We start from the raw sequence: 25,226 nt of genomic DNA, 5'->3' as shown, positions 1-25,226 counted from the left end.
CCACTGCCATGGTTTTGAGCAATGGGGGTTCAGGTTATGCTTGGGTTTGTAAAAATAGGTTCCCTTCCAATCTTGTTGGGCAGCATGTCTGTTAGCTCATCCAGAATGCTCCCTCTGTACCCCACCCTCTAAGTTCCCAATTTGTTTTCAACACTCCTACCATCCATATCACATGGCTCAGTCCTCATGCCTTCAATATTTGCCTTTTCTCCTCCCTGTGCTTCTCCTCACAGGCCTCATGACTACCCTGAGATCAAGTGTTTTTTCCCTAAAGCTCAGATTCTATCTGTCCCAAAGGCTGACCACTGGATCCATATTGACCAACCCCAAGTATCCAAAATTTCCTGTCCTAGAAGTTGTTGCCTCTCCCCTCTCTCCAACTTTGAGAGCCCTGGAAATTGGCCAGAATCCAACTCAGCTATGCTAAGGCACCAGGGGAGGGGCTCCCCTGCAGGTGAAGAGTAAGTCAGAACTCTGACTTTCATTGCCTTCAGAGTAGACGCTAAAGGCAGGGTTTCAAATTTTAATGAATAAAACTACTTCCAGCCCCTCTGCCAGCATTAGCTGAGTTCTCTCACTTCCACTTGCCACTGGGAAAATTGAGTGGTTGGACCAGGCTGGGGTCTTGGACCTGGTCAGTCAATAAACGTGTATTAAATGCCTACTATGTGCCAGGCACTGTGCTAAGTGCTGGGGATAAAAGTACACAAAAGAAAGACAGTCTTTGACCTCAAGGAGCTTACAGTCCAATAGGGGAGAACAACGCACAAAAGGAAAGGGTACTACGCATTGCGAGGTGGAGGCAGGGAGCAGGGAAAGGATGATGGACAAGTCAAAGGAGTGCAGCTGGCTGGGACATGAAGAGAGGGCTGGCCCAGGCCCCTTTCCTGAGGAGGGTTAAGAGCTCCTCCCTGCACCCCCCCATCAGAGGGTGAGGTGCTGATAAGGCGGGTTCCTCTGAGGCCACTCCTCTGCATCTGGCTCAGAATCTACTGACTGCACATCTTCATGGAGAAGAAAAGGAAACCATAGGTTGAGTGGAGGGTCTACCGGGGGAGACAGCAGAAAGTCCTGGCTTGTGGGCACTCTGGTGTGAAGCTGGCGCCCTTCTCCTGGCATCTTCCCACCCCTTATACACACAAGCCCTCAACCTCTCCCTCTCCTGCCTTCCGGGCCTTCATCTCCTCTATCAGCATCAGTGTCTCCTTCACCACCTCCAGCAGTTGCTTCTCCATGGCTCGGCGTTTGGCTCTGCAGATGCCCAGTTCAGCTTCTACCACCAGCTTCCTGCAGGGGGGAGGCCAGGCCTCAGCCCCATCCTGGTCCTTAGGGCTTTTCTCTCTGGCTCTGGTGAAAAGGGGTGGGGCCTAGGGGCCACCTTCAAGACATGAGAACAGAGGCTCAAAGTCTGGAGAGCAGAAAGGGGCCTTAAGAGACATCTAGGCCACCTCTTCATTTCACAGATGAGGAAAACAAGGACCACAGTGGGGATGGGACCTGATCAAAGATCTTTAGTCTATTGAATTTCAAGTTGTCCATTAGTCAGTCAGTCAACAAGTATTTCTTAACAACCTACTGTGTGCCAAGCACTGAGCTAAGCACTGGGGATACTAAGAAAAGGGGGAAAAATCTGGATAAAGTCTTAAAAATCCATTCAAATATCTGGTGATAATAATAATTAATGCTTAGGGTTTGTAAAGTGCTTTAAAATATTATCTTATTTCATCTTCACAAGAACCTCAGGAGGTAGGTATTACTGTTATCCCCATTTTATAGATAAGGAAACTGAGACACAGTTAAGTGACTTGCCCAGGGTCACATAGCTGGTGAACTTCTGAGGCAGGATTTGAACTCAGGTCTTCCTACTCCAAGTCCACCACACTAAATACTATACCACCTATCTGACGTGGCCAGGGCCTTGGACTTGAGGAGTCTTGAGGAGGATCCATTGGCCTCTATCTGATCTGATGAAACTTAGGACTGCCTAGTGAGGAAGTTGGGATGTGCTGTAGATGCGGCCAATCTGGGTGCTAGGTCAAAGAAGGCAAGATTCTCCTTTCAGCCCTCCAAGGAAGGCCCTGGCAAAGCAGGGAGTGATCTGAGAATTCAGTCAGCTCTCTGGCTCAAGACTCGAGGGAGGGAAGGTTTGCCTCCACATCAATCACAGGTGGCTGAGGATTCCCCAGGAATTGGGGCTCCTGCTTTTAGAGGAAAGATGTGATCCCCTGAGACAACATGGCGGAGTGGAAAGGACCTTGGGTCACCCCTCAGCCACTTCATTCCTGTGTGGTCTTGGATATGGCCTTCCATTTCACCAGACCCACACGGCACAGTAGGCAGAGGGCTGGCTCTGGAGTCTTAGGTGCTGAGTTCAAATCCTGATTCTGACACTTACTCCATGTGTGACCTCAGATGAGTACTTCTACTTCCACTTTCCTCATAGTAAAATGAGGGGATTAGACACGATGACCTGGAAAGTAAATTCTAACTCTAATGGCTTGAATCAATGAGCTTCTGACAATTTCTTGGTAGAGTCGTTGGTCCCACCACCTGCCCTCTTCCCACCTTTGCACCATACTTGCCTAGTCTGGGCCCCAGAGCTGCCCTTGGACCAAACGAGACTGAGAAAAGATTCCAATCCCCGAGCCCCAGACTCTGCTGGGTGCATGAGCCCAAGCTCAGCTATCCTTCCAGACCCTTTACAACTGATCCAGTCATCTCTTAGAGCCTATGGACATTTCTAGAAAACCCGTAGAGATCAGAAGCCTTCAAAACCTCAAAGAAATGAATCTCTCATTGGAGAATCTCAGGAGCAACACAATGTGATGAGAGAGATTGTTTTGGAAGGGAATGCGGGGGGAGGTCTGACGCTTCCATTCTCACGTCGCCAAGTCAGAAACTGATCCATCCACTGTGGGGAAAGACCTTGATTCCGCCTCCTGGTTCTCCCCAACATTGCTGTCATCCCTCCAGTCTCCAAAAACAAATCCTGCCCCCACCTCAAGAGCTAAGGGGCTATTTGCATAGCAAGAACTCAACCATTGCTTAGAGTATTATGTATTCTACACTCACAAAACCAATAATGTTATAATTTTATTATTAAAATTTTATATCAAATTTTATTATTATAAAAATTTTATTATTAAATTAAATAAATTATTATTAGCAATAATAATGTTGAGAGCTAATTTAGGCCCTCAACATCTCTTGCAAAGGCTACTCTGCAAACCCCGCTTCTGTTCCCTTCCCATTCCAATCTCTCCTCAATGCAGCTAGCTGCGAGAACACTCTTCGTGAAGTACACATTAAAATGTCATCCCCCTCTTCTATAACCATCAGGGACCCCCTATTGCCTCCAGGATAAAATACAAACCTTGTATGCAAGAGTTTAACATTTAAAGCCTAATTATAGTCTCACTTTCCAGGGTTTGGGGTTTTTTTTCCAGTTAATTAATAATAGCCACCATTTATTTAATAGCTAGCTTTAAGTTTTGCAAATCACTTTATAAAAACTGACTCATTTTATGTTTTGTTCCCTTTGCATATTCTCTAGTGCAACCAAACTGGCCTACTTACTATTTACAGCAGTTGGCATGCCATCTCCCACCTCCAAACCTTTGCAAAGGCTGCCTTTGTGCTTGGAGTGCCTCACCTCTACCTTTTACAGTCTCTAGGTTCCTTCCACAGGTTCAGCTCCTGTGCCATTTTCTTTTTTTCTTGGGGGGGGGGTGAGGCAATCATTGTTAAGTGACTTGCCCAGGGTCACACAGCTAGTATCAAGTGTCTGAGGCCAGATTTGAACTCAGGTCCTCCTGACTCCAAGGTCCGAGCTTTATCCATTGTGCCACCTAGCTGCCCCTCCTGTGCCACTTCCTAAGAAAAGCTCTTAGGGACAGCTAGGTGGCACAGTGGACAGAGCACAGGCCCTGAAGTCAGGAGGATCTGAGTTCAAATGTGGCCTCAGACCAAACACTTGACCCTTACTAGCTGTGTGACCCTGAGCAAGTCACTTAACCCCAATTGCCTAAAAAAAAAAAGAAAGAAAGAAAAAGAAAAGTTCTCCCTGATCCTCCTAGTGTTAGTGTTTTCTCCCTCTTCAAATTATCCTGTATGCTTTTATCTGTGTTCTATCTCCTTTACCCTAGAATGTAAATTCCTGGAGGGCAGGGACTGGTGTTTTGTTTTGTTTTACTTTTAGTCTTTGCATCCTTCACAGTGCCTTGGATAAAATGTTTTCCTCCTAATAATCAGGAAAGCCCTCTCCTCAAGCAATATACAACTCTATTTTGCATTATTTCATGAAATGAGAGATGGAAAAATTCAGTAGCAATAAAAGAACCAACGTACATGGTTTTCATTTATAGTTTCAGAATTATTAACTAGAGGGAGCAATGATAATGTGGGCACACCCTTGGGGAAGGTTTGATTTAATAAAATCTTATTGGGTTGGACTCGATCAGATAGGTAATAGCAAGTTAAAACAGGCCATAAATTGGGAGGTAGCTGGAAAATTTGCCGCTGACCCAGCCAAATGATATCTTAGGGTACTAGGCTGATGAGATTGATGATCTGCCCTGGTGCCTTTTATAATCTCTAGGTTCTCAATGTTCTTGGTTCTAGGATTCAATAGGAGCAAATACTATCCCAGATTTCAGAAAACAGAAGAGTCCTAGCAGAATTCCAGCATGCATTTTTAAGGGATGGTTAGCTGCAGGCACCAAGGCCAGCCAGAAAGACTCCATCCAGAAGACATCATGCCAGGCTAAGCCAATTTTCCCCATAGACAGTATTACAAACTGCTAGATCAAGAGATTGCTGAAGACAAAGTCTGCCTGAATTTTAGCAAAGCATTTGACAAAGTCTCTCATTCTATTCTTGTGGACAAGAAGAGAGATAGAGACTAGACAAGTATAGCTAGGCATGACACAAAAAAAACCACTCAGTTTAGAAGAAGGTTTCCAGAGAAATGATCCAGGGATCCAGGCTCGGCCCCTGGCTGTTTAACATTTTTATAAATGATTTGTATAAAGACATACTAATAATATTTGCTTACAAAATCAGGAGAGATAGCTATTCCAAAGGTTTTCCAGACTACCACAATAGATAAGGAATGAGATGACTGAGTCATGGTCCAAAAATCTAATCAAGTGAAAATTGATGGGAATACATCTAGGTTAAACAAATCAATTTCCAAATTGGAAAGTATTGCAAAATAGCAGTCAGAAAAAGATCTAGGGGTCTTAGTGGGCTGCAAACTCAATATGAGTCAGCAGTATAATATGACAGCCAAAAACCCAATGTGATTGTGGGCAGCACTTCAAGAGGCATAGTATCCAGAACTGAGAAGGTGACAGGACTTCTGTACCTGGTCACTGATCAAATCATATCTGGAATTCTTTGTTCAATTCTAGGTGCTATGTTATTGGTTGTGGGTTGTTTTTTTTAAATTTACTATATTGCTTGATTTTGTCCTTATATCGGAGTTATTCACAGAAATTAAGAAATAATCCATCTTCTCTTTCCTGATCAAACCCTCCCTTATGATTAAAAAAAAAAGTTAAATAAAAACATGCAATACAGTAACCACAATTGACAATGTATACAACATTCAGCCCTCCTAGTCCCCACCATTCTCTGCTGTGAAGATGGAGATGTGCTTCATTACATCTCATTGTTTTTTTGAGGTACTCCACGTTGAGCATCTTTTTCATAATCTTTTCATTTCATTGTGGTTCTTTTACTTCTGTTCATTTCAGCCTTCAATCTTGCCGTGATTGCATGGAAGCTCATAGTGTGAAGGTCTGCCCGGTGTTAGAAAAACTAAGAATTAGTGTTCTAATTATCTCCTGGTTCTGGTATTCTTTGCCTCCTTTGAATCAATAACCTAGTCCAGATAGGGAGTGTCCTTAATCCCTAGAGGATTAGTAAATCAATTGAGGGCATAGCCTCAATTTTACTAGATGACTTAGCTAGAACAGGGAGTATCTTTGTTTTCCTAGAAGACAGGTCTTTCTCAAGGGGGTGCCTGTATTACTACTGTTCCTTCTAAGAAATAATTAAAAACATCATAAATAAAAACCATGTACTTTGGTTATTTCATTGCTGCTGAGGTTCCTTCATCTCTCATTTCATAAAATATCATAAAATTGTCTATCACTTGAGGGAAAGGCTTTCCCAATTTTCAAGAGGAAAGGTCTTAGAGCTTTTCTCCAAGCTAACATCTTGCACATTAATAAAATATATCTCTAACAGATTTTAGCTAAATCTGCAAAGCACATTGTTTTCCTTCCACATCTGAATCCTTCATATTCATTATTTCTTATTACATAATAATATTTCATTATACTCATATAACATAATTTTTTAGTTATTCCCTCAATCAGTAGGCACCCACTTTGTTTCCAGTTGTTTGCTACCACAGAGAATGCTCCCATGAAGATTTTAATATGTATATTAGACCTTTTTCTTTGACTTCCTTAAGAAGTGGGATCACAACACCAAAAAGGTATGAACCATTTGGTTACTTTCTTGCATTATCCCAACCTTCCACCAACAAGGCACTAGTTTGCCTATCTTCAACACCACTTCCAACATTGAACTTTTTCTCATTTTCATGGAGGGGTGAGGGGAGGAGATCATCTCTGCCAAATTGCAGGGCATGAGGAGAAACATCAAAGTTGTTTTATTTTGGGGCATCTAGGTGGCACAGTGGATAGAGCTCCAGCCTTGGAGTCAGGAGGACCTGAGGACAAATCTGGCCTCAGACACTTGACACTTACTAGCTGTGTGACCCTGGGCAAGTCACTTAACCCCCACTTGCCACCAAAAAAAAAAAGTTGTTTTATTTGCATTTCTCTTACTATTAGTGACTTGGAACAGGTCTTCAAATACTCCTTTATACTTCACAATTCTTCTTTTGAAAACTGTTCCTGCCTTTTAATCTTTTATCCACTAAGTAATGGCTCTCAGGGTTAAAAATTTTGTGTTAAATCCACATATACCTTGGATATCAGATTTTTATCACTGATATTTGATATAAAAAAATTTCACTCCTTATACTTTCTCCTCTCTCATATTTGCATTAATTTTATTCCTGTAAAAGCATTTTAATTTTATGTAATCAAAACTGTTGATTTTCCCCTCTATGATCTCAGCTAGCTCTTGTTTGGTTATGAATTCTCTTCCTAAGAATTCTTAACCAACCAAGGGGTAGAGATTATCGCAAAAGATAACCTCAGTTACATCAAATTTTAAAACTTTTACATGCACAAAATCAGTGCAACCAGAATAAGAAGCGAAGCAGTCAATGGGGAAAACATCTTTGCATCATCTAGCTCTTATGAAGAGCTGCTACCTAAAACACCTGGAAAAGTAGTAGACAAAACCTAGAGCCATTCCTCAATGGATAAATGGTCAGATGTTATGAACAAACAGTTCTCAAAAGAATTGCAGACTGCTAGCCAGCATATAATAATAATATTACAAATCAAAACAACTTTCACCTTATATCTATCAGATTAGCAATAATCACAAAATTCGGGAATAGTCAGAGCTGGAGGGGGTGTTGGTTAAGCTGTGAATCAGTCCAAACATTCGGGAAATTATTTTGGAATTTGCTAGAAAAGCGTCTAAAATATCCCTACCCATTGACTCAGAAGTCCCTCTGTCAGGACAAAGAGATCAAAGATAGAAAATTACATACAAAAACATTCATGGCTACATTTTTTTCAGTAGCAAAGAACCAGAAACAAAGTAGAAACCCGTTGGTTGAATGAGAACTAAACAAAATGTGGTCCATGAATGTGACCGAGTATCACTGAGCCAGAAGAAAGAATAAATATGAATAATACAGAGAAGCGTGGAAAGAGTTATGTGAACCAATGCAAAACGAAAAAAGCAGAATCAGGAAAACAACAAATGCAATGGCTACAATAATGCAAATGAAAAGAATAAAAATACTCTGTAATTATAGTGCTCTAATTATATGGATATATAATTATCTATCTCTAAGTTCACATAGCCCCTGAAAGAGATAAGAGGCTGTACTTTTCTCCTCTCTTTGAAGACCTCAGAAACTATGGATGTGGAATACTGACTATACTATTGGGACTTACTGATGTGTTCGCTAATTCTGCTGCACTACTTTTTTTTCCTCTTTCTTTTTTCTTCTTCAATCAATCAGTAAACATTTATTGAATGCCTACTATGTACCGGTCACAATGCTAAGTACTAGGGATACAAAAAGAGGCAAAAGACTTATCCCTGCCCTCAAGGAGTTTACAATCTAATGGGAGAGACGACATGCAAACAAATATATACAAAGCAAGCTATATGCAGGAGAAACAGGAAATAATCACAAGAGGGAAGGCACAGGAATTAAGAGGGTTTGGGAAAGCTTCTCCTAGAAGGTGAGATTTTAGCTGGGGCTTGAAGAAAGCCAGGGAGGTCAGTAGTCAGAGAGGAGAAGGACGAGCATTTCAGGTGTGGAGGACAGCTAGAGAAAAGAATTCCTCCCTCGAGGAGGATGGATATGTTATGAGCTGAAAGTCGTATAACACGTAAGATATAAATATTTTTTTAAAAAAAAGAAATTCTTCCCCCAAACCACAATTATGAAAGAGCTTTCCTCATCCCTCATCCTGCTTTCATTTAAAAGACCTTTTCTATTCGGTTGCTGGCCTATTTTAGTGGGTCCTATATTTTAGAAAGTCTTCAGTAAGCTGGAGAATATCAAGAAGAGGAGGACAGAAACAATGGTGAAAGGCCTCAAGATCATGCCGTGGGAAGACTGTTTGGAAAAAATTGGGTTCTTTAGCCTACAGAAGGCTCAGAGGAGACTCAAGAGCTGGTCGTGGAAGATAGAGTGGACTTGCTCTGTTTGGCCACCAGAGGGAGCCAACATGGCATAAGTAGAAAGAGTGTTGGCTTAGAAGGGGAATAAGGAGGATGGCAAAAGTCCTTGAAGGAACTGGTTCTCTTCGGCCCCAAAGGTCAGAAGTGTGAGCGTTGGGTAGAAATCTCAAAGAGACCAGCTTAGACTGGATGTCCAGAATAACTTCGTAGCCAGCATCAAAATGGGCCGCCTTGGGAGGTGCTGGGTTCCCCTTCCTTGGCAGTTTTTTAGCTGAGGTTAGATGAATACTTGGCAAGAATCTTTCAAGTGTGGACTCCTTTTATGTATGGGTCAGATTAGAAGCTGGGGCCGCTAGGGGGTGACATAGTACACAAAGCACTGGGCTTGGAATCGAGAAGACTCATCATTCTGAGTTCAAATCTGGGACGTAAAAGTTGTGTGACCCTGGGTAAGCCACTTCACCCTGTTTGCTTCAGTTTCCTCATCTGTAAAATGAGCTGGAGAAGGAAATGGCAAACTACTCCAGTATCTCTGCCAAGAAAACCCCAAATGGAGTCACCAAGAGTAGGTGAACTGAACAGCAGCAGCAGAGTAGAAGGCTATAGAATTCCCTTGTAACTCTGAAATTCTTTGATTCTATGAAGGTAAGGGCTTTGGGTTGGAATCCCAACCCTACTGCATGCTATCTGTGTGACTTTGGACCACTTAATCTCTGTGCCTCCATTTCCTCATCTGTAAGATAAGAGGATTGGACTGGATGAGCCCTAATTTTCCTTCTATCTAAATCTGTTTCCCTGTAAAAGGAGCAGTGGGTGGAAGTCGTAAAGGGAAGCATTTAGGTTCGATGTAAAGACAAGCTCTAACAATGAGGGCTATTCAAAACTGGAGCTGCACAGTGAGGTAGGTGGCTCCCCCTCACCAAAAAGGCCGGATAACCACTTTTCAGGGATGTTGCAGAACAATCTCTGTTCAGCTTAGGGTTGAGGTAGGTGGCCTCTGGGGTCCCTTCCAGCTCTGACAGCTTATCATTCTGACTGTCAACCCATGGTCCTCCACCCTTAGATCCTTTGCCTTCTTGCCCTTCCCCTGCACCAAAACCTGAGTTACCTCCAGAATTTGCCATTTCTGATCCCAGCTCTGGAGCACTGCTAGAAGAGGTCAGAAGACTTAACCTCCATAGGCCTCAGTTTCTTAATCTGTAAAATGAAAGGTTTGGACTACGTGGCCTCTGAGGTTCCTTCCAACTCTCGATCTATAAACTGTGCTCCCCAGATCCACTATATTTCTCATGACTTAACCTTAACTAAGTCTTCCGCATTGCACAGAAATACTTTTATTCAGCTCTTCTTAACTCTGAGTGAAGGGAGAAACACTCTCCCTTCTCCCACATACCCCACCTTTCCAAGTTGTTTTTCTGCTTTACTCAGGCTAAGAATATCTTATTGATCTGTGAAGGTTAGGGAAATCTAGGTGTTTTTGTCCCTCCCACACATATACACACACCCTCATTTGGAGAGAAGATCAAATTAGGGGTTTGAGTCGATGTTCTGAGGCAGAAAGGAGCTGGGGAGAGATAGAATAAGGGGGAGTAATTATTATCAATCCTTTCCCTAGAAAGCTCTGGGGTTGGGGGTGGGGTCATTCTGTTCATAAGAAACAATCAAGCAATCAATGAATAACCATTTATTAAGCCCTTTCATGAGCCAGGCACTGTGCCAAGTGCTGGGGATGCAATGACAACCATAAAAGGCAAGATAGTCCCTGTCCTCAAGAAATTTACAGTCTAATGGAGGAGACAACAATGTGTACAAACAAGCTAGGTATAGGACAAATAGAGAATAATTAACAGAGGGCATTAAGAGGGGTTGGGAATGACTTCCTATTCATCCCCAGAGAAGGCTGAGAAAATAGACCTTAGGAAAGGAGGCAACAGTGGATGGCATAAAGCCCATCCAGCTGTCCATCTCAGCCATCTTCTTGCCATCCACTCTGATGCTGCACCCTGCAGACTATGGGCCCTCCAGAGACCATGCCCTGGATGATTTAACTAACTTATCCTTGGAACTCCTGACCTAAACCACACTGATTGGTGAGTGAGTCCAAAATCACTCAACCCACTATATCTAGCCATTTCCAAATGATGCTTCACATCTTATCTGGCCATCTTCTTGTCATCTACCCCAGACTCCTGGAATTTTAATCAAATCAGTGCTACCATTGATTCTGGAAAGGGCTATGGCTTCACCTGCCATTCCTGTTGTAATGGGGGGGACTGACACATGACCAGAGCACCTCTGATACTACTCCCCACATGGATGAGGTTGAAATCCTTGCTTTCCAGGAATGTCGTGATGATGTTTAATGGAAGTGCTGTGGAGAGACTTTGTTTTTGTTTGTTTTTAGGCAATTGGGGTTAAGTGACTTTCCCAGGGTCACACACCTAGTCGGTGTCAAATGTTTGGTCTGAGGCTGGATTTGAACCCAGGTCCTCCTGACATCAGGGCCAGTGCTCTATCCACTGTACCACCTAGCTGCCCCTTTGTGGAGAGACTTTGAAGCATGCATAGACCTTTGATGATAGGTTCTAGTCTGCTGACCACATGTTAAATGGCAGTCTCTGGTTGGTTGAAGCACCAGGGATGTGTTCAAAAGGCTTTAGTCAGCCGTGGTCTTCTCTCTGGCAGATCTCTTCTCAGCTCTTTGACTCCTTGCCACTGGCATCCAATGGAAAACAATACAATAAGAAGAGAAGCCTTGAGCCTCAGTCCTTCGCCTCAGGGTGTGTTCTGTTAGTTCATGTGAATGTAGACCTTATGAGTTTTGAAAGGTCCAAAGACTGAGCTTTCTGGAACTCTAGGGAATCCAAGAGTTAAGTCCATTCAGGTTTAAAAGCCAGCCCAGCACCAATTCCCCACTTGACCAAGAACTTGGTAGGATCAATACTATGTAGAAACTGTGCTAAATTAGAGCTCACTCTCCCTAGAGACCAAGGTGGTATAGGAGAGAGTGTGCCCCCAAGACGCTGGTAAGAAATGTTCATGTGCTCTTACTATATTTTCAAAGTAAATACTTCTTTATATTAGTAATAAATAAATATTTCTTTGCAATTTCTTTGTTAATAAATGTGAATTGGTTAAATGGAGGGGAGGGGAGGGTGTGGAAGTGCTTAGCAGAGCCTGGTACATAGTAGGTGCTTAATAAATATTGATTGACTAATTGGAATTGAGGTACTAGTCAATCACAATTGGTGAACACTGGGGAGAGCAAAACCAGTAAGGGATGGCATTAAAGAAGAGACACCCTAATCGTTCAGGGTCCCCCTAGAACCCTGATGGGGAGATACAGCAGCCTGGCTCTGGTTGAGTGTGCTTTCTACATGTGTGTGATTCTCAGACCAAAATTCTCTCCTTGGCCACCACTTCCCTATATCTTCATGGGTTAGAATGTGAGAACCACAAGGGAAGAGGCAGTCTTACTCTTATATTTGTATCCTTGGGGCTTAGCACAGTACTTGCCCCATAGTAAGCTTTTCATTCATTTGTTCATTTGTGCTGGAGTACAGACAGGGGGAAAAAGAGGGATATGAAATGGCATTCCCTCTCACCCCCAGGTTCCTTCACTGTATCCCAAAGGGATCTATGCAAAAAAAAGAAAAGAAAAAAAAAGAAAAAGAAAGAATCTCAAAGTAAAAAAAAAATCATCTTATATAACTGGCTCTCCACACTCACACTCCTGGCTGCAGGCCCCATTTCCCAATAACAAAGCTAGATTGGTCTGCATCGCTCATCTCCATGACCTCCAGGAAGCTGCTTCATCACTCCTGTCCCTCCTACTTCAGAGAGCCTTCCAATAAGACAAAACAAAAACGAATAGGACTCAAGAGAAAGGGGCGTGGGACTTGAGACTTGTCCTCTTTCCTTCTAGAGACAGCTTCGTAGAAGCTCCTCCAAAGGGGGTTGGTCTGAGAGCTTATTCCATTTCTGAGACCTGCTGAGCAGACTTTAGGGAGCAAAACAAATGGTAGTCAAGCTCTCTCTGCTACTGACAACCTCCCCCAGGGCTGGGCAGCCTGTCTAGCCATAGAAGAGGGATTCCTAAGTTGGGGTCCATGAATAGATTTCAAAAAAATCCTGAGCTTGGATGGGGGGGGGAAATTACACCTTTTTCTTTTTATAGAATTGATTTTCTTTATAATGTTATATGTTTTATTTTATGCATTTAAAAGCATTATTCTGAGTACGGGTTCATAGGCTTCAGAAGTCTGCTGCCAAAGGGGTCCTTGCCACAAATAAAAACTCTATGAACCCCTTAGAGCTATCAAATGGTGAAGAGCTGGAAGGGACCTTAAATATTACTTAGTCCAACTACCTCATTTAGAGTGGGAAACTAAGGCCCAGAGAAGGGAAAGGATTTGTCTAAGAGTCAATGGTGGATTAGTAGCTAAAACCCAGTTCTTCTGCCCCTAGTCCTCAGTTTGGCATCTTTCCCAATCCTATCCTTGCCCCATTAGGGGATCTGATGTGAAATGACTGTTTCTGCCATCCCAGAACACAGGGGATCTCAGGGGTAGCATGGGAGGTCAGAGAATGGCTTGACAGAAAAGACAAAAGCAATTTTTTGGATAGCCATAAATTCAACTCCTACCTGGTTATCAAGGGATATGTAGTATTTACAAGAGGTAGCGGGGCTGGAGACCCAATTCAGGCCGTGGGAGTAGATTGTGCATCCAGAGGACACTGCCTAGACCAATCTGGCTCCATTAGTGTTGAGGTTTAGGGGTGCTGGGAACCCAAAATCACAACATGTGTCCTGCCCAAATGAATTTGACCCGTCTTTTTTCAGCCAAAGACAAGGTTTATTAGAACATCTGCCATATTGGCCAGACTCTTAAGGAATCTGAACATTACTGAGCTATTGCCTAGATTTTAAGAAACTGAGCAGTGGCTAGATTTTAAGAATCTTAGCATCTTAATGGAGACAAGATGGACCTTATATGCAGAAAGAGTGTAGGAAAGATCTAGGCATCCTAGGGAGAATGGAGTCTACATAGGATTAAGGGTGGGAAGTGGCTGGAAGCGGGAGAGGCTACCTGGAGGTAATAGCTGATGGAGGGCTAGGTCTTATGATGAAAGGCCAGTTGATAGGATTATAGCCTCAGGCAAATGCCAGAGATTTGGCCATGTGGGAAAGTTCAGGGTTTTTCTTTTTTGGGGTCCGGATCCCATCCTCATCATTAGGAAGCTTGTTTCAGGGAGCAACGAGAATGCCACACTAAGTAATTTCCCTTCCTTCTCTTTTTGGCTTCCTGGCAGACTGCCCCCGCTGCCTGCCTGTGGTCATGTCTTTCTCTGAACTTCTGTGGAATAGAATGAAGTGGAATAGGACTTGAGAGCTGGGAGGGACCTCATAGAACATTCTAGCTCATCTACAATTTCCAGAAGAAGCTGAAATTTAAGGTTAAGTGATATGCCCATAAGGGCAGCTAGGTGGCAAAGTGCATAGAGCTCTGGGCTTGGAGTCGGTAAAACTTATCTTCCTGAGTTCAAATCCAAGCCCAGATACTTGCTGGCTGAGTGACCCTGGGCAAGTCATTTAACCCTGTTTTCCTCAATTTCCTCACCTGTAAAATGAGCTGGAGAAGGAAATGGCAAACCACTCCAATATCTTTGCCAAGAAAACCCCAAATGTGGTCACAGAGAGATGCATAAATATATCCATTTTTTAAAATGAAGTCAAAGCTCATCAAAGAAAATAAAAGTCTAATATGGCAAAATCACTTCAAATAACAATAAATGCATCACATTTGTATGCATACATGTGGTGAAATTTGAGTTGGGAAACGTTAAACCTTGACAGGGGCACAATATGTCATGATCATTATAAGGTGCTCTCAACACAGATAAATTGCTTCATTGTGCTATTTGCTGCATTTGAATGTGAACTATGTAAACCTGAAGATAAACAGCCTTCAGGTGGAACTTAAAAATACCGTTAAAATGACTGAACAATGGCTGATATACCCATGCTCATACAACTTCTCAAGCAAGCAGTTTTTATCAAGTACTTTCTGGTACCAGGTATTGTGGGAAGAACTGGGAATTGAAAAAAAAATTAAAAGTAAACAGTCTCTGCCCTCAAGGAGCTTACTTTCTAACCAGAGAGGCAGCAGGTACATGTATACGGGAATATACAAAATAAGGACCGGAGAACATAGATCAAGAAGACCAAGTCAAAAAGCATGTGTGCTAGGTACTGTTCTAAGCATTGGGGGATAACAAAAATAAAGCAACCACATGCCTCCTCTAGGAGCTCACATTTTAATGGGAGAAATAATGTGCAAACAACTGGGGCAGCTAGGTGGCACAATGGATAGAGCTCCAGACTTGGAGTCAGGAGGACCTGAGTTCAAATCTGACCTCAGACACTTCACATTTACTGTCTGTGTGACCCTGAGCAAGTCACTTAATCCTAATTGCCTCACCAAAAAAAAAAGGCAAAAAAATGTGCAAACAACTATGTATGTACACATCAGTGTAAATGGAAGGCAATCTTGGGCTGGCTTAGGAGAGGTAAGGCACTAGCAGTGAGAAGGAACTAGAAAAGTCTGCCAGCTTTGGAGGAAACTAAGTGTTCTAAGATGTTCAGGGTACAAGGGAGTGTTTTCCAGATGTGGGGGCAAAGAAACAGAAATAGGAGAATATATACGAAACAATGTTAGTTTGGCTGGACCATTAGGGGACATGAAGAGGATTAAGGTCTAATGAAGCTGCAGAGGTAAGACGTAGCAAGGTTGTGAAGGGCTTGAAATACCAAATAGAGAAGTTGCTGGTTGAACCTGGAGGTAATAGGGAGGCATGGAGTTTATTGAGTAGGAGAACAACGAGGTCAGACCTGGCAGCTGAGTGGAAGATGGACTGGAGGGAGCAGTGAGGCCACTTAGAAGGCTATTCTAACATTCCAGGTGAAGGTGACCTAGTAGAGCACTGAGCCAAGACCAGAACTCAGGGCTTCAGATGACACTGTGCTCTCCCCGATTGGCAACACTGTCTTCCTACTTACAGCTTGTTCAATTCGGTGAGCTTTTAAGCCCCCACTAAGGAAAAAGCACAAAATACCAAGGGTAGAGGCCAAGGGATTACATTGGCTATTCACACAGATAAGTAAATACAGAATAATTTGAGGGCAGAAGGAATATTTATGCGGGGGGAAGGAGAGACCCTAAAGGAAGACTACAGACAAGAGCAAGGAGAGCAGGGTGGGGATGACCTACATGACTGCCCTGAGGTAGGAGATGGAATACTGAGTCTAGGACACAGTTAATAAATAACACACCTCAGCTCATGTGAATGTGGAGTGTGGGAAATAAAGATGGAAAACTAAGGACAGCCAAGAGGGCATAAAAAAAATTTTAATTAAAAAAAGGAGCTTGTATGTTTTATTCAAGAAAACATTTGTGCAGCTTGTAGGAAAGACTCTGTCCAAGGTTCTGGGGGATACAAAGACAGAAAGAGAGAGGTCTCTGCCTTAGGAAGCCACTGAAGACTCTTTTGAGCTGAGTAGTGAGATAGTCAAACCTGTTACTTATGAAGGTGACCATTTGATAGCACTCTCTTTTTGTTTGTTTGTTAGCTTCTCATTCACCCAGATTCTGCCAGAATTAAAAACCTCAGCATTGGTAGGGACCTCAGCAGCCAGCTTGTCCAAGGCCGTGAAGAAGAGGATCCCCACAAGCATCCCTCAGGACAAGTTATGCAATAAAATTTGCCCAGGGGTCCATCAATAAGGGACTGTTGTCAATCACCAAATCTTAAGTAAATGGCAATAATACAGTTGAACCAGAAATTCTCTTAGCATCTTAGGTCATCAAGACTTTGCTAGGGGAGGCAATATGGTGGACTGGATAGAGAGTGCTGACTTTAGTATCAAAGGACTTGAGTTTGAATTCTGCCTATGATAGTTACTATTCATGTGTGACATTGGGCAAGTCTTTTTACTCACCTGAGTCACAATTTCCTCCTTTGTAAATGATGAGGCAGCTAGGTGGTGCAGTGGATAGAGCGCTTGGAGTCAGAAAGACTCATCTTCTTAAGTTTAAATCTGGCCTCAGACACTTGCTAGCTGTGTGACCCTGGACAAGTCACTTAACCCTGTTTGCCTCAGTTTCCTCATCTGTCAAATGAGCTGGAGAAGGAAATGGCTAACCACTACAGTATCTTTGCCAAGAAAACTCCAAATGGAGTCATGAAGAGTCAGATACAACTGGAAAATGACTGAACAGCAACAAAATGATGGGGCCAGACTAGATTACCTTTGAAGTCCCTTCCAACTTGACACCTAAGACCCTATGAGCCTATGAGCTTACTATGACATAGGGCAAGTTTCCTCCTTGAGCCTCAATTTCCTCATGTGTAAAATGATGGAGTTGGACTCAGTGGCTTCTGAGCCACCTTCCAGCTCTAGATACCATCAGTTCTATGAACTACATAATGGGATAGCTGATGCTGGTCTTAGACAGTTCTCATTGTGAAGAAGGTTTTCCTAAAAGAAAAGCCTAAATTTGAACTTGTATAATTTCTACACATAATTCTTAGTTCCACCCTTCAGGGTCAAGTAAACAATTCTATTCCCAGCTCTTCTAATACCTAGAGATTTCAGTACTGATCTGGAACACATGTGGACCCCTGGAAGTAGCTCAGCTTGGCTCAGTTCCACACATGCAGAACACATGGCAGGAGGGCTTCATGAACCCCCCTATTACACCTAAATCCAGCAAATCTCCCCTTCCTATACCTCTGCTTGTAGAATCTTCAAGCTCATGCTCATTCTGAAGCAATAATACCCAACTACTACTGTCTAACATTTTCCACCACTTCCTTTAGGCTCAGGCGTGATTCAAATCTAAGCCATCCATGATTCCCCAAGGTAGGAGGCAAGACACACTGTGACATCTTACCCTGGGAGTTGTCAGAGCTGGGGAGCCAGGGCACCTGGAGTCTAGTCCTACTATCTGCCACCAAAACGTGCTGTGTGGTTGAGGAATTGATGAAGTAATTTTCCCTCACTGGATTTATTTTCTCCTCTAAAGTACAGGGACTAGGACTAGAAGCATAAGCTGTCAGAAGGAGGAGGGGGCTTAGAGGTCACCTAGTACAATTGCCTCCTTTCAGCAAAGGGAAGTGATTTGCCCTAAGTCTTACGTTAAAGCTTTGAGGAATCTGTGGTTTCATCTGTGTGAATACTTCCGTAGCCCATCCATGCCTTCTCATCCAATGCCTCTTGTCTGTGCCCTCCCCTACATCCCCCACTGGGGGTCCAGCCAATTTTCTGCCTTGACTTCCTCTAGCTGGCAACGGTGTGCTACAGTGGAAAGCACCCTGATCCTGTTGGTTTAGAGCAGTCGGGTTAAAATAGAGAGCTGCATATTGACTTAGAAAATCATAAGTTAATACTATCTATGTTTCATTGTATTTTTATTTTTTTGCTTCACATTTCCCAATTCTAATTTAATCTGGTTCAGATGCTCTGGTGAGTTTTGACACAGCTGGGTGGATGGCAGGAAGACCTGAATTTAAATTGCTTCTGATGCCTATGACATTTATAACCATGACCCAGTCTCAGTTTCCTCATCTATAAAAGGGGGAGGGGTGGACTTGATGACTTCTAAAACTCCTCCTGGATCTAAATTTATGGTCCTATGATCTTACTAGATGGAATGTGAATGTAAACCCTCTACGTAAAGGAATCATTTGTCCAATGCCTAACATGATCCCTGGCTCATAGTAAGTGTTTAATAAGTGTTTGTCAGGTGATTCAGCTACATTCAAATCCTACCTGTGATACTTCCTACATGGTGACCTTGGACGAAAGGGGTTGAAGCTGTGGTTGTTCATCCTTCGTTTTCAAAGAGGACTAATGACATCACAGGGTGATGTCTTGACTTGCAGGTGAATTGGATTTAAGTAGATGCTTCTGAGGTCTCTGTTTATGATTCCAGGATCTCTTGGCCTTAGGTGGTGGTTTTGTGTTGCCTAGGATCATCCTGGAGAGACCTGTTCTGTGACTTCATTAGCCTAGGGGAAGTTTCCAAGAGGAAATTCCTTCTGCCAAGGCAGATCTGAGCCTGCTCTGCCACATTTCATCTTCTGCAGTTTTTTGAGGGCACTGAGGGGATGACTTGCCCAGAGTCATATAGCTAGTGTATCTCAGATGCAAAATAGGAAGCTTTTTCTTCCTGACTCGGAGGCCAGTTTTCCATCTGCTTCAGCCTACTGTCTCTCCTACAAAATATAAAGAGTAAACACAAAGTGATTTAGGCAGTGTAGACTTATATTACACAGTGCTTTTACAAAATACTCTCCAAGTGCTCTCCAAGCCTCTGGGGCTTATTAATTACAAGTTTACAAGTGGTTTGTGGGTACTGCCCAGTTAACTAGATAGTATGAGCATTATTATACTCATTTTAAAGATAAGGAAATGGGTAGAAATTAGGTAACTTGCCCAGGGTCTCAAAGACATAGCTGCCTCAACCTTGATTCCCTAAGTGGGCAGTACTGGTCCCTGGGGGGCACTAGAATGATCCATGGGGGTGGTATAGGCCTGGGTGCAATTAGGGGGTATTTAATAAAAATCAGGAGGTGGTGGAAGCATAAGGAAAAAGAAAAGAAAATTTTGAAAAACCATTCATACATGTTTCATTTTGCAACAGAGTTAAAATCATAGTGATAACATTATTTTCCAAATAAACATATAAAATGCAAATTATTGATCAGTGGTCAAGTCCACCAACAGGTCTTAACAAGCAAGTGTTGGCAGGCAAGTATGTGGGGCATTGGTGCATTTCAGGGAAGTCCAGCATGCATTGGCAGGAATATGTGCATATAATGACTTGTTTACAATAAGCTACTATATGGTTACATGAAGTAATATTGTGTCATCAAAATTTCCATGCAGGGAAAAAACCGCAAATTTACAACAAATTATTAAATTTAAGATACATCATTTTTTTAATATATTTTTTGAAATGGTGCAAATTTCAAAAAAAAAAACATGAAAGGGTAAGTAAATTTCCAGGGAGGCACTGAGTAATTTTTTTTTAAAGAAGGCAGTCAGCCAAATAAGTTTGAGAACCTCTGGTTTAGACCATCTCTGAGGGCCTTCCACCATGACTTTCTTTGATCCCACATAGGCAGCAAGCCAACCTTCTGAAGCTTCTGCTCTTGTCCCTATACTTCTCACAGACTCCTTCCCCTTTTTCACCCATCTATGTGTGAGAAAAGAAAGAGTGGACAAAGACAGGGGAAGGAGGCCTTTAGCTCCTTAGGGTCTACATCATTGAGCAAAGGAGCTCAGCTAGGAGAGGATCAAGGGGTGGCCTAGGAGCCAGATGCATGGTGACTTTCACAGGAAACACTGCAGCAAGGCCACCTGGGTAGAACCTGGGGTCAGTCCCTTAGGGGGTCCTCAGTGACTGCCCTCCCAACCCAGTCTCTTTCTGTGCTGCCCATGCACAAGAGCAGCATTCCCAGGTCAGTCAAGGACACTGCCAACCACCTCTGCTCCCTACCTGACACAGCTTCTATCCCACCTCTCTCTTGCCCTCCTCCCCTTCCTCTTTTACCACCATCCTTCTCTTCCTCTCCCTCCTGGCCTCAACCTCCTCCCTCTTCTCTCTTCTAACTCATCCATCTGCTGCTCTCACAACAGTTCTGCCTCCCATAGACCCCTTTAGATGCTCCCCATGGTGGGAAGGGGGAGAATAGGACAGTGACCTGGAGGGGTTCAAACAGAGACTGGGTGGCCACTTGTTGGGGGTGGTATGGAGGTCTTTGTTGGACTAGATGATGGCCTGTGAGGCTCTTTTCTAATGTGAGATTTTGTGAAGGTCTCCTGCCCCTCAAGAATTTCTCTAGCTGAACCCTGGAATTCCACCATTAGATATCCATTGTGGGGTATAGGGTGGGGTACAACTGGAAGCAGAGATGCCAGAGGATAAAGGCAAGGGGGGGGGTGGAGTGGGATGTGGTGGGGAGAAGAGAAGGAAACCCAAAGTCAGGGAAAGAGGCAACAAGATGTAGCGGACAGACCACTAGAGTTAGAGCCAGAGAACCTGGATTCAAATCCTGACTCTAATGTTTACTACCCCCCCATAGAATGTAAGCTCCTTGAGGGAGGGAACTGTTTTTTAATTTTGTCTTTGTATGCCTAGCATCTATCTTACACATGCTAAGCACTTGAATGAACTAATTTGACCCTTTGCCCAACACCCACCCAATAGGTCAGCACCCATAGGATGGAGGAGGGGCCAATAAGGGGAAGGAGTTGGGGGAAAAAGGTCCAGGTCACTGTCCCTAGGTGCTGATGTTGGGTTCCCATTGACACAGAAAGAGCCAACCCAGCCACAATTCCAGCTGCTTCCAGGCCATGAGCACTGACTTGCAAACTGTGCTGCCTTAGATTAGACTAGTCCTCTGCATCTTCCTCCGAAACAGAATGAGAGGAGGTAACACAGCCAAGGTCTTGGTGTTGTAGCAGATGAGGTTTACCCACTAGGCCACCAGCTTTCTCCACAGTCAGAAACACCCCACATTCCCACAATCGGTAGGAATCATCATATCCTAAAAATATGTCATGGTGTCAAAAGTGGATTAGGGCTGTGAGAGGGAAACAGAGAACATAGTCCTATAAGAATAGAGTGGAATTTCCTATGTATCATTCTCCCTACTATGTCCTACTGGATTGGAAATTGTGGGTACCCAAGCAGTAGGGGATTTCTGGGTTCAAAATTAGGTTTGAGGAATTGCCTCCTGAATGTCACCACTTCTCCATGGTCAACTCTGCACATAAGAACAGGAGGGGTGGCATCAGTGACCACTTAAAAGCCTTCAAAAGGGTATCCCTTAATGTCTGAGTCAGTAATCCTATACCCAGCATACCCTTTCAGAGGCATATATGCTTGAGATTTGTAACAAATACAGCTTGAATTCATTTAAGAAAGTTAAAGATTCTTAGGTAAATCATTCCTCCTCTCTAGGCTTTATACAAGTACGAAGATGGGCTGCACAGTACAAATATTTGAGTTTGAGGTCATGAGAAGGAGAGGAGGGGAAATGTGAGGCCCCAGGGCAGTGAATTGAAAGGTGGTGGATAAGGAAAGTGGGAGGAGTGAAGTGAGGACACATAATCACAAGTGTAGATATTGAACCAGATAAAGGGAGAGAGCTAGGAAAGGAATTCCAAGTTCTACTAAACTGGACTAGAGCTTGGAAAGAGATGAGCTGGACCTGGCCAGAGAGGATGAAGGAGGGGGTCAGGGTCCAGGTGTGTGCAACACCTGATCCAGGATACAACTCCCATCAACTCACCCAACTCTCCAGGACCAATCACCAATCTAGTGGAGACTGACAGGCAGGACTTCTAATAGTCAACATTGTAGTTCCAGCAACAAGATAAAATTAGGGACAATCTCCAGCTTCAGAAACCCTCTCCTGGACCCGCCTTCATCTTCTGAGGTACCACCTTCTCCTGCATCCAGTAAGGCTGGACCACAGTAGTGAAGGAACACATCCAGCCTCGCCACTCTTGGGCCCCAGGTGAGATCTCCATCACCAAGGTTTGGAGCAATGTGGGGCAAGTTATTCTGGATTTGGGGAGAGGAGGGTCCTCTCAGCTCTGAAGGAAGAACTATGTACCTTAATGCATTCAGAGCTTTGCGCCTTCCTCAGCTCTTTTTTCTCTAACTCTTCACTCCCCAGCCACCCCCATATCTACCTTACTCCTGAATCTCCTTCTGTCTATGTCTTTTCCTATGACTCTCTCCTCTTGTCCCCACCTTGAGGTCCCTCTAACTCAGATCCTTTCTGTCCCAGGGCCTGCCCAATGGACCCACAATGACCAACCCCAAGATTTCACAGCCAATATCTGAAATTTCTTGCCTTAGAAGCTTTCCTCTCCCCCCACCCCACTCCTCAAACACTCAAAGGGCCCTGAGGATCTTTCACACAGGGAGGCCTAGGCAGTCTCAGCCTCTGAGGTGAGGGTGAGTCTGAAAGGCCTGTAACTCTGGAAGAAGAAGGGGGTAAGGAGTAGGTGAGGGGGTGGATGGGGCTCCACTGTGAGTGAAGACAGAAATTCAGACCGTGGTCCTTCGACCCTTCAGATCACAATGTCTTTCTGTGTGTTCTCTCCTTTGATTCAGAGTGGACACCATAGCCAGAGTTTCAGATTTTATTGAGTAAAACTACTTTTCCAGCCCCGCCACCAGCATTAGCTGAGCTCTCTCACCTCCGCCATCTCCACTGCCACTGGGAGAAGTGGGTGGTTAGACCAGGCTGGGTTCTGGACCCCAATACCCTGTCCGCCCGGGGATCACTCCCTTCTCTCTGTATCTGGCTTTGAATCTGTCGGCTGACCAGCTCCTGCATATCATCCTGAGGAAGAGAGGGAGACAGTAGGTTGAGTGGAGGGCCTACCTGGCATGGTAGCAGAAAGTCCTGGCCTGTGGGCACTCTGGAGCGATGCTGACGCCCCTCTCCTGGCATCCCCCCTCCCCTGCCATGCACACATACACACACACTATTATACACACATGCCCTCGCCTACCTTCCAGGCCTCGACCTCCTCCAGGAGAATCAGTTTCTCCTTCACCACCTCCAGCAGTTGCTTCTCCACAGCTTGCAGCTTGGCTCTGCAGATGCCCAGTTCGGCTTCTACAGCCAGCTTCCTTTAGGGGGAAGGGGGAGAAGGCCAGTCCTCAGCCCCGTCCTAGTGCTGAGGGCTTTTTCTCAGGCTGGGGCTCGGGTGGCAGGGGAGGCAAGGGCTGGGGGTGGCAGGGGGTGCAGGAGCAGGGGCGGCAGGGGGCAGGCTGGGGGCAGGTCCACCATGGAACAGGAGAACAGAGGCTCAAAGTATATAGCTCAGCCTCGGAGGCAACCTAATTCAACCCCTTTGTTTTACGAATAAGGTGGGGGGGGAATTATTTCCCTAAAAATCTTTCACTTTCTTAAGTGAATTTCAAACCAGATTGTCCAGATAGAAATCTCAAAAATCCAGTCTTGAACATCTGAATTTTTTCATGTTCATCTGAATGGGAAGCAAGTGGAGGGAATCTTAATCATTTCTGCCATAATTTGTCTGGTAAAAGAAACTTTGCAAACAGAGGAGGAAGACTTTTAAGGTCTCCGGGGCAGGCAGATAAGAACACCTCCAGTCAAGGGGTGTTAGGAGGGAAGAGAGGGAGGGGCTCGTTCAGAAAGACAAGAGCATTTTCTGTCTTCTCAGTGCCCCGTTCTTCAGCTGGGGCCTCCCCCCTCCAAAACCCACCAGGGCTCACTGCCCCACCCCTTACTTGGCTATGGCGTCATCACGTTCCTGGGTGACCTGCTCCAGGGCAGTCTTTGCCTCAGCTTCCCCCAGGGCTCTGGCCACCTGCAGCTGTTGCCTCTGCTGTAAAGGAATGAGAGAGGTGGGGTTAGGATAGGGGAGTAAAGACGGCTGGTGAGGGTGGAAACAGCCCAAAGGGTCCTGGGAAGGGAGTGAGTGTCTCAGGTTGGGGAGACCTTCTTACCTGGCTCTGCTCTGGCTCTTCCTGTCTGCCTGTGGTCCTGTGTGATCCACCCACCTGTTGTCTTTCTCTTCCCTCAGCTGAGCTGGCTTCCAGGAGGAGTGTGGTCACTGTGACCCTGTCCCTCCCATTCCACCTTTCTTCCTGGAATTTCCCTGGGGGAGGGGGAGACTTCCTTAAGCCATCTTCCACTCCCCCCTACACCTAGAGCCCGGGTAGCATTGGAGCCCTGCCCCACAGGGAAGAATACTTACCCTCCTATGAATAAAGGCTAACTTAGGGGGTGTCCTCCCAGGACTTGAGGTTCCTGCTTTCAGGGTGGGGCTGAGGAAATACATGGTCCTTTGACCCTGACTTCCTGGTAGAGTCACTAGGGCCCCACCCCTGCCCTCTCCCCTAGCTCTACTCCACCCCGTCTAGGCCAGGCCCCAGGGGTGGCCCTCCACCTGTCCCTTTCTGGTCACTCCTCAGCCCTTAGACACACACCTTAGCCCATTCATTCAGCTCTCAGCCAGTGTTCCTCTTAGGGCTAAAGGTGCTGTGACAGGAAGCGCTTGGAAACCAGAAAGCCTAAGCCCAAGCAAACGAATCTCTAAAGTGGAATTTCAGGTTGCTTGGAGGGAAGGTAGGAAGTGAACATTGTAAGCAGCAAGGTCTACACTGTGCTCTTCATGTCATCAAGTGGGCACCTGATTGGGACCCTGGGAGTAAGACCAGACTTTTCACTCCCTGAACCTGAGAACTGTGTCTACCCCTAGAATTTGGTTATTTCCTTCCCTCCTAAAAAAACCTTGCCCCTCAGGGAACTAAAAG

At 44.5% G+C, this 25,226-nt stretch overlaps 1 protein-coding gene across 1 annotated transcript; it reads right to left on the bottom strand.

The window, feature by feature from the left end:
- Nucleotides 1-10,550: 10,550 nt before the first annotated feature.
- LOC110221326 (uncharacterized) lies at nucleotides 10,551-24,780 on the bottom strand. The gene is made up of 5 exons (XM_021005848.2): nucleotides 24,668-24,780; nucleotides 24,198-24,295; nucleotides 23,453-23,573; nucleotides 23,135-23,280; nucleotides 10,551-19,131 (listed from the first exon to the last, which is right to left on the bottom strand). Exons 1-5 carry the CDS (start codon nucleotides 24,749-24,751, stop codon nucleotides 19,047-19,049), a joined length of 534 nt encoding a protein of 177 aa, XP_020861507.1. The 5' UTR covers nucleotides 24,752-24,780; the 3' UTR covers nucleotides 10,551-19,046.
- Between the last annotated feature and the right edge of the window lie 446 nt (nucleotides 24,781-25,226).

The sequence above is a fragment of the Phascolarctos cinereus genome, unplaced genomic scaffold (assembly GCF_003287225.1).
Source record: "Phascolarctos cinereus isolate Bilbo 61053 unplaced genomic scaffold, phaCin_HiC Scaffold_5;HRSCAF=322, whole genome shotgun sequence".
NCBI lineage: Eukaryota > Metazoa > Chordata > Mammalia > Diprotodontia > Phascolarctidae > Phascolarctos > Phascolarctos cinereus.
Note: the sequence above shows the minus strand (reverse complement) of the source record. Positions and strands in the feature narration are given on the sequence as shown.

Coding starts and splice junctions, on each gene's coding strand:
- LOC110221326 (XM_021005848.2), bottom strand. CDS start 24,751: ATGTATTTCCTCAGCCCCACCCTGAAAGCAGGAACCTCAAGTCCTGGG. Junction 23,281..23,452: donor AGGAGGTCGAGGCCTGGAAG/GTAGGCGAGGGC, acceptor TCTCTTCCTCAG/GATGATATGCAGGAGCTGGT. Junction 19,132..23,134: donor TGGCAGTGGAGATGGCGGAG/GTGAGAGAGCTC, acceptor TATATTTTGTAG/GAGAGACAGTAGGCTGAAGC.